The following is a 14,592-nucleotide window of genomic DNA, read 5'->3' on the forward strand; positions in this document are numbered from 1 at the left end:
GAATTCAGGAGTGAAGCAGTCTCAGTTTCAGTGGGTCCTCTAAGATCTCTGTCTTCCACTCCGTAGTGACTATAGGTTTTAATCTGCTATAATGGATCCAGGAGGGGATGGACTCGACTTTCACAGCAGTGGGTGTAGTGAGGATTACAGTGTAAGGTCCTTTCCACCGAGGTTCAAGACCAGTTGTGGAGAATCTCTTTACCAAAACCCTGTTGCCCGGGTAGAAGAAATGTGCTCTATCAGTGGCAGGAACTGGAAGAGCATCCCAGATGAGATGCCACAAGTCCTTCTGAGTTTTATGCAGGTTCTGGAGGAACTTGATGAGAGGAGGTAGAAATTTTAGTAATTACATCCTCTCTGACTAAAGGAAGGTGGTCTACCAAACATGACCTCAAAGGGAATTAGCCCTAGCTTATTTGGAGTACATTTACTCTTGAGGGCCAATGCAAATAATGAAACGCAAGGTTCTTGTGTTTCCATGACAAGTTTGGTAAGGAACTCTTTAAGTGTCCTATTCATTCTTTTTACCTGACCCAATCTTTGTGGTCTATATGCACAATGAAGTTTCCCTTCCATACCCAATGCCCTGCTAATACCTTGTGATATTTTTGCAACAAAGGCTGGATCATTTTCCGACCCTATGGCCACTGGGAGTCCAAATTGGGGCATTAATTCATGTAATATCTTTTTAACAATTGTAAGGGCAGTCTCATTCCTTGGGGGGGACTGCTTCTACCCATCCTGAGAAGGGATCTACAAAGCCTAAAAGATATTTATATCCAGATATGGATGACGACTTCAGTATAATCTACTTGCCATCTTTCTCCTGAGATGTTTCCTTTTGTGTTAACCTGGGCACAGATAGCACATCTTGTCCCATGACTTCTAACTAATGACTGACACCTTTTATGTAATAGCTATCAGTAACTGGTGAATCTTCCTTTCACACAGGTGAGTGGAATCATGCAGGTCCTTTATAAATGTTCTACTTAATGGCTGTGGGATAAATATTTTATTTTCTATAAACCACCAGGGGCCCTCCTTCTCCCCTCCCCCTCCCTTTTGTATGGCGAAGGAATGTAACCTAGATAAGATTCATCAGGGACACAAAGCTGAGCCTTTTTGGCCCGTACTCGGTCACCCAAGAATTGCAGAGGCTGCAGGAGGGCACGAATAGCTTGCAAGCATAGAGATTTGTCAGGTGCAGCAAGGAGGAGATCATCAACATACTGGACAAGGCAGCAGTATGGATGTTCCTTATGGAAAGGCTGCAGATCCAAATGGAGGGTTTCATCACACAGAGTGGAGGAGTTTTTAAACCCTTGGGGTCCAAGGTCTCCCTTTATCCCTCAAATTAACAGCAAATAAGCCTCTGGTTTTGGAGCGACAGAACCCACAGATATTGGGAGTGTAACAAATTTCCAGCAGAAGATAATTGGGAAGATCTTCAGAAAAGGTCTGTTTCAATTGGCTTGGAGGGAGGTGGGCCTAATGCAGCAGACAGAGCAGAGACCCAGGGCATGCTGGGGCATCTACTGGGAGGAATCTCCAGCAGCTCTGCTACTCTGCCCTGGTTCCAATAGATCAGCAGATGAGCAGGAAGACATCCAACACAAACACAAAAAAGTGAGTCCCTAAACCCCAGGTCCAGAGAAGTTGCTCTGAGAATCCTTTTTGGGGATCTATCCATTCAAAAGCAAACAATGGTTGGCTAGCAGGCCCAAGGGGTATAGAAAACAAAGCATCCTTAAGATCAAGGGCAGTGAGATCAGGGGGTAGTAAACTAAGAAGAAGGTAAGGCTTAGGAACAATAGAGTGAATAGTTTCAGCTCTCTTATTGACTTCCCTGAGGCCCTGTACAGGGTAGTCAGAAGGGCCTGGCTTTTTAACAGGGAGGAGAGGAATATTCCAAGGGGATTTTACATGGAACAATAGCGCCAGCCTCTTGCAGCCTGTTAATATGAACAGATACCCCAAGACGAGCTTCCCAGGACATAGGGTATTGTTTGAGAAATAGGGGAAGCAGTGGCAAGCAGATGAACAACTACAGGAGGAGGATGAGCAGCCAAGTCAGGGAGGTTGTTTTCTGCCCATACTTGAGGAAAATCCAACTGTAAGTTAGGAAGGAAGGAGAAGGGAGCAAAAAGAGAAGCTGAAAAGACTAGTAAGAGATGTTCAAATTGTAGGGATACAGTAACAAGGAGCCATAGCGGGTTAGGAGATTCAGGGTTTAAGTAAGGGAATGCTTTTCAGAGAAGGATACAGTTGCTTAGATTTCCAAAGTAAATCCCTACCCAAGGGGAGTGTATGGGCAGTCGGGCCTAACTAGGGAGGAATGGGTAACTGTGCCATGTCCTAGATGTTCAATAATCCAGGGGTAGGAGGAGATTTGACCAGTTGCCCCCTGTATGGAAGTTGATTTAGTGGATGAGGGGCCATGGGGGTTCTTAAGAGCTGAATAAGTGGCCCCAGTATGCACCAAGAAATCGACAGGCTGACCCTCAACATGCAATCAGATCCATGGTTCCCAGGGGTCAAGAGAAAGGAAACCAGGGTCCCTCATGCCTCCTCTGCAAGGACAAAAACTTGTCTGGTTTCTGATTTCTTTTGAGGGCACTCATTCTTTCAGTGACCCATTTCTTTACAATAGGTTTTTTCTTCTCCCAGCCCTGGATCAGCAACCAGAATAGGATGCCCTTATTCATGACGTGAGCTCAGAGCCAGGGTGGAGAGTGGGAGACAACCTGGAGCCACTTGTCAATGTAAGGGTGTTGGCCTGGACGGCCAACCTGGTGACATTCTGATGGACTGATCGAACTACTTCTGTATTATACGTGCCCTCTGATGGCCATTCTACCTACTGGTCAGTCACTCATCCTGACAGAAAAGCCTGAGTTTGTTCTTCTTCCATGACACCGCCCTCCTGAGAGTCATGGCCCCTAAAGGTTTCTGAAAAGTGACTAAGGAAATGGTCTTGACACTGAATTGACCATTACAGAAAGTAATAAATGAGGAAATAGCTCACGAAGTGATGGCCAGCTCCTGACCACACTGGCCCAGGCGTGTTTTGGCTGTGTCCAGCAAACACTCTTGGGAAACCAGACAGCTGGCAACCAGACAGAAATGAAGAACCAGAGACTTACCCTTCAAAGGCTGCAAACCTGAATCTCCACAGCTAGGCCAGATGGAGTCTGTTGGTGGTGAATCTGCTGGACCAAGTCACCCCTGGGGCCTAGAACTTCTCAGGGCTGGCTCCCTTGGGAGTAGACAGAAGCTGATCCCAGGTTCACCCCAGAAGCCTGGACAGAATGCTGTCCATCTTATTGGGACCTCCCATGTAATGCCAGGGAAAAGAGGGGAAATGCCAGGAGAGTAGAAACTGATTTAATTTTAAAAGTGGAAAGTGTAATAAGCTAGTTGACTAATGGGACTATTGTCCAAAACATTCAGCCCAGAGTAACTGGGGCACAGAACTTATATAGGATCGTAACTAGCAAAGCAAGCAGGTGATAATAGAAGCAAAAAGTATGTAGTTAGTAACTTCCTTATCATCAGGCAGTTAAAAAAAAAAAACAGGTTTCTCACATACAATGATGGGAATGGGCTTGGGGTACATACAATGGTGGGAATAAAAGCAATAACAGGATACATACAATGATGGGAGTGGGCTTGGGATGTATACAATGGTGGGAGTGGGCTTGGGGTGTATACAATGGTAGAAGTGGACTTGAGATGTTTACAATTATGGGAGTGGGCTTGGGGTGGGAATGAAAGCAATGGTGGAATGGGTTTAAGGGGACTTTCTAGGGTCAGTAATTCCAGAGAACAAGGACTGACCTTATTTTAGAAAATTCCTTATAGGGGTGATGACCCAAAGCAGCAGAGAACAGGAAGGGGAAAGGGTATTGTTCCACTTGCCATTTTGATCTACAGTGTGAGGAGGCCAAGTTCATGTTCTCATGAGAAACCAACAGGGATCTTTTAGGCCCAACACTGACTAACTTCCGGTGTATTCCGGGATTTAGGGGCTCACTTTTTTGTTTGTGTTGGATATCTTCCCGCTCATCTGCTGATCTATTGGCTTGGAACCAGGGCAGAGTAGCAGAGCTGCTGGAGATTCCTCCTGGTAGATTCCCCAGCATGTCTTGGGTCTCTGCTCTGTCTGCTACATTAGGCCCACCTCCCTCTGGGCCGATTGAAACAGACCTTTTCTGAAGATCTTCCCAATTATCTTCTGCTGGAAATTTGTTACACTGCCAATATCTGTGGGTTCTGTTGCTCCAAAACCAGAGGCTTAATTTGCTGTTAATTTGAAGGATAAGAGGAGAGCTCAGAAAAAGACTGTCTCCTCTCCCCCATCTTGGTTCTGCCCTCGGGGTAGCCAGATTATGAAGGGCTCTGAGCACCCCAGTGATAGGGAGCTACTGGAGTTCAATGATGACATGGTCAGAACTTACTTTAGGAAGACCACCCTGAGAGGTGAATGGAGTGAGGAGAGACTTGAGAGAAAGGATCAACCAGCAGGTTATTGGAATAAGCTCCGTATGAGATGACAAAGGAGAGAAGGGTGTTCATGTGAGAGACATTAGGAAGATAAAATGATAGAGCTTGGAGACAGACTGGCTGTGGGAAGTGAATAGTGAGAAGCTGAGGATCTCTAAACTGTGAACCTGGTGACCAGGAGAATGGTGGTTCTCTCAATAGTAACAAGAAGTTTCGAAGGGGGGAGGATAGTTTGAGAAAAGCCATCGAGTTCAGTTTTGGACATGTTGGGATTCAATTATGGATGCAATATTGAAGTCAGCAGAGTGGTTGGGGCTGAGTAATCATCAGCATAGATATAACCATCACTCTGTGAAATAGCACAGAGGAGAAAAAAGATCTCACGATAGAGCCCTGTAGAAAACCTAGTTACATCCTTCCGGATGTGGATCCAGCGAAGAAGCTGGTATGGTTGAACAGGTAGGAAAGAATGTAGTAACCTACTGTCATGAAAACTTAGAAGAAAGTATCAAGGAGACAAGGGCGATTGAGTTTTAAAGCTGCAGAGAAGTATAAAAGAAAAAGGAATCAACTGGCCACTTGATTTGACAATTAGGAGATCATTAGACTTGGTTCAGTAGAAAATGGAGTCTACTTTTTTTCCAGTTGAAATGATTAGCAAAGCAGAATTTAAGTCTAGCACCTGAGAACTTCTGTCATTTGTGCATTTCCTAGGAAAACTATCTGTTTTCAGGCACTGCAAAGATCAGCAATCATTATGACCTTTCACTTATGTGTTGACTTTTAAAAAGTATGTTTGTTTTATTTAGTAGACTAGTGTTTGATAAACCCAAAGATCCCAGCTATCAGAGTAAAATTATTTGATTAAAAATTGCTGGGAAAACTAAAAAGATAAAAAGTAGGTATAGATAAATAGCTGACACCATAATAAAGACAGTCCAAATAGGTAGGTCCTGATTTTAGACGTAAAGGATGTATAGAAGAGAACGGGGGAAAAAATTACCTGTTGGCTCTATAGATAGAGTTCATGATCAGATGAAGAGAGGTTCACAGACTAAATGGACGTTTTTGAATACATAAAATTTAAATATTTTTGCATAAACAAAATCAATTCATCTAAATTATAAGAGAAACAATTAAAAGGTAAAAGAAAAATCTTCATAGCAATTTTCTCTAATAAAGGTCTCAATTTAAAGATAAGTAGGGAACTGAATCAAATTTACAAGAATAAGAGCCATTTCCCAATTGGTAAATGGTCAAAATATATAACCAGACAATTTTAAGATAAAAGAAAATCAAGTTTTTGATAGGCATATGGAAAAAAAACTAAATCATGAATTTTTAGAGAAATGTAAATTTCTAAATGCAAATTTAAATGTAACTTTGAAGTACCACCTATCCAATTTGGTAAAATTGCCAAAACGATAGATGACAAATATTGGAGGGACTGTGAGAAAACAGGCACATTAGTGTGCTATTGGAGGAACTATAGACTGGTCCAACCATTCTGGAAATCAGTTTGGAAGTATGCTCCAAAAATTGTAAAAAATTTTGCATATTCTTTGACACAGTAATACCAATATTAGGTCTATACACCAAAGACATCAAAGAAAAAAAAATCTCTTTTTTGTAGTGACAAATTATTAGAAATGGAGGGGGATTCTCTTGGGGAATGGCTACACAATTTATAGTATCTGAACATTATGGAATACCACTGTTCTGTAAGAAATTATAAAGGAATTGGCTCCAAGAAAAACTGATTTAACAGTTGTATGAATTGAGGCAGAGTGAAGTGAACACAGTCAGGATAACACTGCACGACAGGATTACTGTAAAGTCGGATAACTTTGCAAGACTTTGGAAATCTGAGCATTCGATAACCAACCATGATTCCAGTGTATTCATAATGAAATATGCTACCTACTGCCTCTCAGATAAAATGATGAACTCACATTGTAGACTGAGTTTTTTTTTTTTTTTTTTTTTTTTAATATGGTCAATGAGGGAATTTGCTTTGCTTGAGTATTTTTTCTAACAGGGGATTTGTTGCTTTTTTTCTCCATGGAAAGTGAGAGAGAGGAAAGATTTTCCACCAATTGAAAAATTAAAAGAAAAATATTATCAAATTGACAAAAAAAGTTCCTATATGCAATTAATTAAAAGGAGATTTTATGCAACTCTTTAAAAAGTATATTTTAAATATAACACGGGATTGCCTACACTCTCCTGATTTCCCGACTCTTGCTTTTATGTATTTTAAAATTTCACTGATGCATTTTTTCTTTTTTGAAATTACTATCACTCTCCACTCAAAATGAAAGTCTTTCCTTGAAACAAATTAGTAGAATTAAATAAAACAAATCTGTCTTTTCTGAAAACTAGGTTACCTTGCACCCACACTCCATTGGGAAGAATGCTTTATCACGGCTCCTCTGGATTGGGGCTGGTCATTGAGTCACTGTCCTGGATCTGGAGGCCGGAAGATGTTTGCAAATCCAGACTCAAGATGCTTATTGGCTGGATGACCCTGGCAAGTCACTTAATCCCTATGTGCTTTGGCTCCTCGTTTGTAAAATGGGCTCACACCCGAAAAGGAAATGGCACTCCAGTGTCAGCCAAGAAAACCTCACAAAGTCCATGGGAGTCACAGACTCAACTGAACCAAAAAACTCAGTTGTCTTTCAAAATTGTGTGCCTTGCAATGCTGTAGCCATCAGACAACCTGTTCTCAGTCCTTATTGCATTTGATACTATTCATGGTTTCCAACTTTTCTCTAAACCCACTTAGAGAATGAGCAATATTCCATTAGGTTCCTGTAATTATTTTTCCAACTGATGATCACCCACTTTGTTCCCTGTGCTTTCCCAGGCTTTGGTTCATGTGTTTCTTTTGCTTTTTTGCTGAGGCAATTGGGATTAAGTGACTTGCCTAGGGTCACACAGCCAGGAAATGGTAAGTGTCTGAGGTCAGATTTGAACTCAGATCCTCCTGTATTCATGGATGGTGCTCTATCTATACTGGGCCAGCTAACTGCCCCTAGGACGTGTATTTTAAATGCATCAAGCACCTACTATGCACCAAGCCATTGTGCTCAAATGCTTTAGGTATCTCTTATTTGATTCTCATCCTAATCTTGGGGTGAAGGGATACAGGTGTTACTCCCATTTTACAGCAGAGCAAACTGAAGCAAAGATTGATTTGCTCAGTGCACTGCTAATAAGTGTCTGAGACTACATTTGAACTCAGGTCTTCCAGTCTCCAATTACTCGATACATTTCACCACCTGGTGATGATAATGCTGAGTAAAAGGAAATGACAATTGATTTTATGGCTTCAAAAACCCATCTTTTCCTCCCATCCTATCCCTGAGAATTAAAAAAAAAAAAAAAAAAAAAGCCTGCTACAAACACATATAATTAATCTCTGGACTGACCAAATTCTAACAGCAAACACGCACACTCCCCCATCATCCAGTCTTTCCCTTTTAAGAACATCCAAGTGCCAGCACCTGTTCAGCCCTTCCCCCTTTTACCCTTTCATGAAGAGCCATGTTTCTCAGCTGGAGTTTTGATTGGCACTTGGCTATTTACCGGCTCTCCAGTTCCCCCTTCTAGTTCCCCGTTGAAGGAAATGTACTTTTGTATCACCTCAGGGTGAATTTTTCCCTTCGACCAGTTCAGATGAAGTCCACCTCATTCTTCATGAGTAACACTCATGCCAGGGCCCATACCCCGGGCCGTCCCCACTTCCATTTGTAGATTTCCAACTCCCTTTTCTTAGAGGTCAAGACATGAGAACTCCCAACCCTCCAATTAGTAACTAGACCTCCCACATGGCCATAGGATGGACTTTATTAATTTTCAGGGAGTTTACCCAAGGTCTGTTCTCAACTTTAAACCTAGTAGGTATTTAATGTTTGTTGAGGAGTTAACTTGACCTACAACAAGATCTGTATTGGAAGATCTCCGTGTAATCTTATCCTCTCCTCCCATTTCGTTGTGATGTGTATCTCAAGGCAGTAAGCAATTGGAGCTCGGCTTATAAAAGCGTAAAGAAAAATGGAGGGTCAAGGTTGTATTAACATCAGGTGTGTACGTAGAGAATGACACCCACACATTGTACGATTAAAAAAAAAAGACTTTGAAATGAGTATCTGAATTTTAGAATTCAATGTTTATTGCTCATTAAGATCTTTGAATGAAACAATGCATTTTCAAAAGCGAGTCAACAAAACATCATCTATACAAAGCTTTTTAAGAGCATGCCTAAGGGATAACATAATGGTTGACATACTTCATATACTACTAGAGACCATGTTGACTGGGGTGGGGGAGCTAGGCAAAGAGTGGGGGGACCAGGACCCTGAAGGACCAGGTGGTGTTCTCAGGTGTACAGGCACAGCTCCTAATGTCAATCCTCTTCCTCCTCCATGCCCCATATTTGCACTGACTAAATTGTGACCACTACAACTAGGAAAGCTGTTGGGGGGGTTATTTGCACTGTGTAACAGGTTCTTCAGGCACCCTGGCTTCCTCGTATATACACGTGGAGGGGCCCCCTAGGTTCTTGAAAGGTACACGAGGAGAATACAAACTTGGGTACAATGGATCAAGCTAAAAACACTTTTTGAACATGGCTTATTAATTAAATGAAGACCAGCCTACTGAAATGTGGATAGGCTTCTAACCAGGTAATTTGGCCTTTGTGGACTAAAGGAAAGGAGTATCTGGATGAGAACGTTACCGAGTCTTTGTAATATACTGAAGTACAGCACTGTGAACTGACAGAGATATACAGATGCATTTGTTTAATTATTAGAAAATGGCAGTAAATTTAGGCTAGTTATAAGGTCTTTATTCAACTTTAAACTTTGATAACTTTAGATAAACCCAATAGAAGTCTACTGGTAAACATAAGGGAATTTCTTTAAGTAATTTATGAAGCAGTGTTAATTTTTATTTTTCTTACTCGTGGATTATTTTATATGTTAAGTGTTAACTACAGGCTATTTTTGTGTAATTAATGTTTTAAAAACTCAGGTCATTAAATTATTAAGTACAAACTAAAAACTGACCTGAAAAAAAAATGTCCTAAAAAAAGATAAATAAAAAATAAAATAAAATAAAATCAAGCTTTAACTCTTAGATTTCAGTTTCTACCATGTAGATGCCTCAAGTTATTAAACTATACAATGTACAAGAACTGTAAAGTGTACAAGAACTTGTATTTAGTTAAGAGAAAAATAAATCTAGATATGAATAGTGATAGCCAATATTTATACAATGCTTACAATGTACCAGGCACAGCATTAAGTAAGTGCTTTACAAATGGGAGCTCTTTAGAGACTGTTATCCAAATTTCAGAATGAAAAAACTCAGGAGGCAGAAACATTATCCAAGTTTTGCTGTGCTGGCAACAGGGGTCTTCTGGCTTATCCATCATGGTAAAAAGCAGGCTAGTTTTGTTTACATCCTGCTCACTTTTAGAAAATAATTAGGATAAAATAAACTCTTAAAATACACTGCCTGAAAAATCCATCTAGGATGCTAGATGATTCATCTTAGTATGCTTTGTGGCCGACTACCAAGTTGAGAACATGCCTCAGCTGTATCAAAGGGTATCCTATGGATGTAGCCAATGGAATTTATTTACTGAGTGACAAACAAAATACTTTTTTGAAGTTTTCTGTAAAAGTTTAAAGCACCAAGACCACAAAGCTCAAAAAGAAGTGCTCACAATTGGGAGAATGACTTACAGGAAGAAGCCACTGAAGAAAGGCATTTGTTGAGATAAGCGCTCATTTTCAAAGGCAAATAAATGCTTGATTTAAAAATTAGAAGGAAAGACTAGGGACTAGAGTTCAAAGTCCTTTAAATTGTTTCGGAATATTCCTATATAGGTTTCCTAATATTTCACAAGACTACTAAGTAAGCACCATAATCTAGGGAATTAGCATTACAAAACTATAAATTCCATGTAAATTAGGTAACGTAAATTAGTTAATGTAAAAAAAATACTGGGAATATAAAAAACCAGGAGGTTAAAGAAAATAGTTGCAAATCTTTTTAGTCACCATGAATTAGAACCCAATGTAACTCTGATAACAGAGTAAAAGGCCACCTCTCCTTTCACCCTGCCTTGAGCTTTTATTAAACTTTGTTCCCTTCATGCTTGGGACTTAACCAAATGAACCACTAAACTAATTCAGACCATCAAACTTAATCGAGGTTTTCTTCAAAGGTCATCATAATGTCGCTTTGCAGATTCATGTCAATGGTGCTGGCCATCTGTGGAAAAGGGAAGAGAACTGAAACCAATGTTGAAAACCAAGATAAAAGTAGGGATCTCTTCAGAATGAATTGTACAAAACCTTTTATCTTTTCCATTTTACCAGAATCACACTGCTTACTGTAACACCTCACTTTTCTGAGCAGTTCAGATTACAGATTGGTTTTCTACTTCACTTTGCATATATGAAGTACTTTTGAAAACTTTTTGCATATATTTCGCAAAAATTTTAAAAGCTATTAAAATGTAGGGAAAGGTAAAATAAAACAGAAATCCTTATGAGTTACAAAACAAACAGCTGGATGCTTCCAAGAAGCAGAAAATCACAAGGGATCCTCTGGCAGGTAAGGATTCCTCTAGCCACAAGAAAAAAATTAGAACAGTTTACAATAATACAGGTGGCTGCAGAGATCTCTGTCAATCATCTAGAGGAGAAACCTGCAATTTTCAAGTCTGAAAATATCCACCCAATAGCCAGAGCCACCACTCTGCAGCCTGTCAAGAAACGAGACCTGGAGACCTGGTCCAAAGATGAGGGGACCCTGGATTTGGGGACCAGAAGCCAATCTGCATTTGACAGCTGGCGGGGCCAAAGGAGGTGTTTACACAGGCCCTCCCTTCCCCCCCTTTCTGAGGCAGGCAGGGCAGTAAGTCGGGGTCTCCAAGCCTGGGGCCCGGCTCCCATCTTACTTACGGCCTCCCTTCTTCTCCGTTCTTGCTCTTTCTTTCTTGCCAAATTGCGATCTTTGATAAGCCTGTGAGCTTCCAATGGAGCTGGGAACGGCTTCTGTACCTCAGGGCAAGATTCTTCTTGAATTTTATCTGCGTTCTTGTCCAAGTCCCTTTAAAAACCACGTGTTTGTTTTATCAGAAATAGTGAAAACTGTCCCAGGACTTTCTTGCCGGACAATTAGAGCTTGTAAATAGTTTATCAAGCAATTTTTGTAATTTAAGACTAAGGACATCCTAAGACTAGGATATTCAACCTGAAGTCGCGGTAACTCCAGCCTAAAAAAGCAAACTGCAGCGGCCGGCGCCAGCCCTGGCTTTTGTGCGAGCCCACCTGCCGTCCCCCGGCATCCCTCCCCAGAAAAGCCTGGTAGGCGAGAGGCAGAGCCCGGGAGCCTGGGCCGGAGGGACCCCGCCCCTCCCATGGAGGGGGCAGCCCCGGGGGCTCTGCCCACCAGGTCCCAAGTTGCCCAGGCCCGCAGCCGGCCTCCCATCAGCCTTCTCTCCTCCCTCCTCCCACTCAGTCCTCCTCTGGAGGGGCCTGATCTCCCCACGCCCAGCCTGGCACAGACCCTGGCACCGCGGGCACCACGGCGCCCCCTGCTGCTCTGCCCTGCACACTGCAGGCAGTTGGCCCTGCTCAGAGGGCTGGGGTCTCTCCAAGGTCCCTCTCCGAGACCAGGCCCAGAAGGCCAGACCGTCCCGCACCTCTGTGGCTCAGGCTGCTTGGGCTCCTCCGACTTCGGGCCCGGCTGCTTCTTTCTCAGCTCCTGAGAGCGGGTCCTCACTTCTTTCTCAATCGCTGCTTTTTGGAACTGGCGGAAGAGGTCGTCGGGCGATTTGGAGAGCACCGAAGCCGCCGCCGTTTTGCCTAAATTTGTCCAAGAGTCCACATTTCTGATCTTTATGTCCTAAGAGAAACGTTTTACTCATTAGCGCGCCCATAAGAAAGAAACGCAAATCCCTACTACAACAAAAGAATATTCCACGTCAACAAGAAAAGAAAAAGAGCTCAGAGGCTTCTTTCTGTAAAAATGCCCCTCACTTTTCCCTCCTACTGGTGATATTCAAAGGACAGGTATCGCCCATTTCCAATTTGCAACAATTTTCGCTGTATTAGAAAAGCATTAATTGCTACATTTAAAGAGCTCATTTTAAACACTGCGATGCTCGCTGTGCATGAAGGGGATGGGAAAGGAAGAAGAGTATACAAATCAGACCCAAGAAGGCGCAGTATAGGGATTTCTCCCCCCTCCCCCCCAGCCAAAGTGGATCACACACTCAACGGGGTCAGAGACAGGATCTGAACCAAGGATTCAATTCACTAAGTTTGCTAAGAAATGCTGGATCCCACTGCGGGGAAAATACAACAACATACAAATGTTATCTTTACATTCATGGTTCACAAAATGTATTTCATATACAAAAGCTACAATTATAGTAGAATCCAAAAAACAACAAAATTTATGAGCAAATTTAGAACTGGAAATGGCAGATGTAGATGCATGAGGCTTGGTAAATTAAACTTCAAACAATTAAGAGGTTTGAGGTGAGTATACACAAGCTTTAACAGAAAATGTCCATAGAATGATTAAAGACAACTGCATCCTTTGGACACCGTAATAACTCCCCCCCCAAAGAAGGGCCAAGCCAAAAGGAATCCTCTCACCTTCTTCACAGGCCCTTGGTCAAGTTCGGGCTCTGACACGCTCTCCTGAGGGCCGGTCTGCTGCATCCCGGCCTCCCCTACAACACAAGGGATGTATTAAAGATTGGGCCTGGTGGCACAGTGCAAGAAGCACTTCCTTTGGAGTCCAAGGACCCAGGTCAAACAGTGGCTATTCACACTTACTTTCCACTTTTCTCCCAGGGTTACAGTCGATTCCTTCCCACACTGTGTTTGGGAGAGAGGTTGATTTTCCAGCCTTCACTAGAGACATGGCCTCATTTTTTCTGTCACCACCTAAGGAAGTATTCTGGGGAAAACACACCCCGTGGTAGTTTAGTGATATCCTGAATCAATGATCATGCTGGATCGTGGAACTCTTAAGTCACAAGTCACTTTCTCAAATTGTTTTCACCATTCAAAGATTTTTAAAAAATGAACATTTCTGTATCTAATTTGATCCCACCGGTATTATAGTTTATGAATTGATGGCTCCAAAAGCAGCCAGCTAGTCAATGTTAATAAGCAACTATACAGACATACAAAATACTTTTGTCATGATTGTCAGAAAGGAGGATGATAAAAATATGGATGAAATAAGGAGTGGGCCCTGAATTTAAAAACCTATGCAACACTGGACGAGTAAGCCTGGGTTTCAAATACAAAATAGGAGCAGTGTTGGGTTATGATAAAGTCTTTCATTTCTAAATTTGTGACCTTGCTGCAGAGTGTGAACTTTTTTTTTTTTTTAAAGGAAACCTATTAAAGTCCCAGAACCAAAACCCCCAAACAGAACCTTCCCTGCATTTTCATTTCCAGAAGAGAAAAATCTTAGAAACCACCTGCCCTTTTCCCCAAGGACCCTGGGACTAGCCCAGGATAACCACCAGGACATTGGTGGCCCCTGGCCTGGAGGGCAGGCCCCTGGACCTTACTGGCAGCTGTTTCCCATCAGGCTCCACTGTCTGTCTCTGAGAAAGTTTTTTAAAAGAGAACTAATGATTCCACATGGAATGGAAATAACAAACACTACTACCTGCATGATGAGCCTGAGACCAAGTCCATAGAGATCTTCCTGGTCAATTCAAAGCCAACTCAAAAGAACACTCTGACAAAATGGGTTAGAGAGACTCTCACATCCTCTCTAGTACAGAGAAAAGAGTTACCTCTGAAACAACGAGGAGGTGCTGATGGACACCTGGGGCATCGTGCAGCAGTTGTCCACCTACTGGGGACACAATTTTAGGAGGACCTACAAATCGAGAAGAATGTCAATACCACATAGACAAATATACATTTATATAGCTCAGGATAGAAGCGCAAAGTAACAGCACAAGCGCCTGATTTGGCACTCTTCACCTAACTTCCTATATTGGTTCATTCTGCCTAGCCCCAGAATTTGGAT

General features: G+C 42.1%; 1 protein-coding gene across 3 annotated transcripts in view; it reads right to left on the bottom strand.

Annotated features, from left to right (window-relative positions):
* Positions 1-8,688: 8,688 nt before the first annotated feature.
* The window catches only part of BRDT (bromodomain testis associated), a 39,238-nt gene continuing 33,334 nt past the window's right edge, over positions 8,689-14,592 (bottom strand). For all 3 annotated transcript variants that reach the window (XM_031969332.1, XM_031969333.1, XM_031969334.1), the window contains 6 exons: positions 14,354-14,439; positions 13,374-13,497; positions 13,191-13,267; positions 12,230-12,432; positions 11,487-11,634; positions 8,689-10,791 (listed from right to left, as the gene is read on the bottom strand). In XM_031969332.1, coding sequence (XP_031825192.1) covers positions 10,723-10,791; positions 11,487-11,634; positions 12,230-12,432; positions 13,191-13,267; positions 13,374-13,497; positions 14,354-14,439 — 707 coding nt within the window. In that variant the 3' untranslated portion in view covers positions 8,689-10,722. The remainder of the gene's footprint in view (positions 10,792-11,486; positions 11,635-12,229; positions 12,433-13,190; positions 13,268-13,373; positions 13,498-14,353; positions 14,440-14,592) is intronic.

Source organism: Sarcophilus harrisii, chromosome 4 (assembly GCF_902635505.1).
Source record: "Sarcophilus harrisii chromosome 4, mSarHar1.11, whole genome shotgun sequence".
Taxonomy (NCBI): domain Eukaryota; kingdom Metazoa; phylum Chordata; class Mammalia; order Dasyuromorphia; family Dasyuridae; genus Sarcophilus; species Sarcophilus harrisii.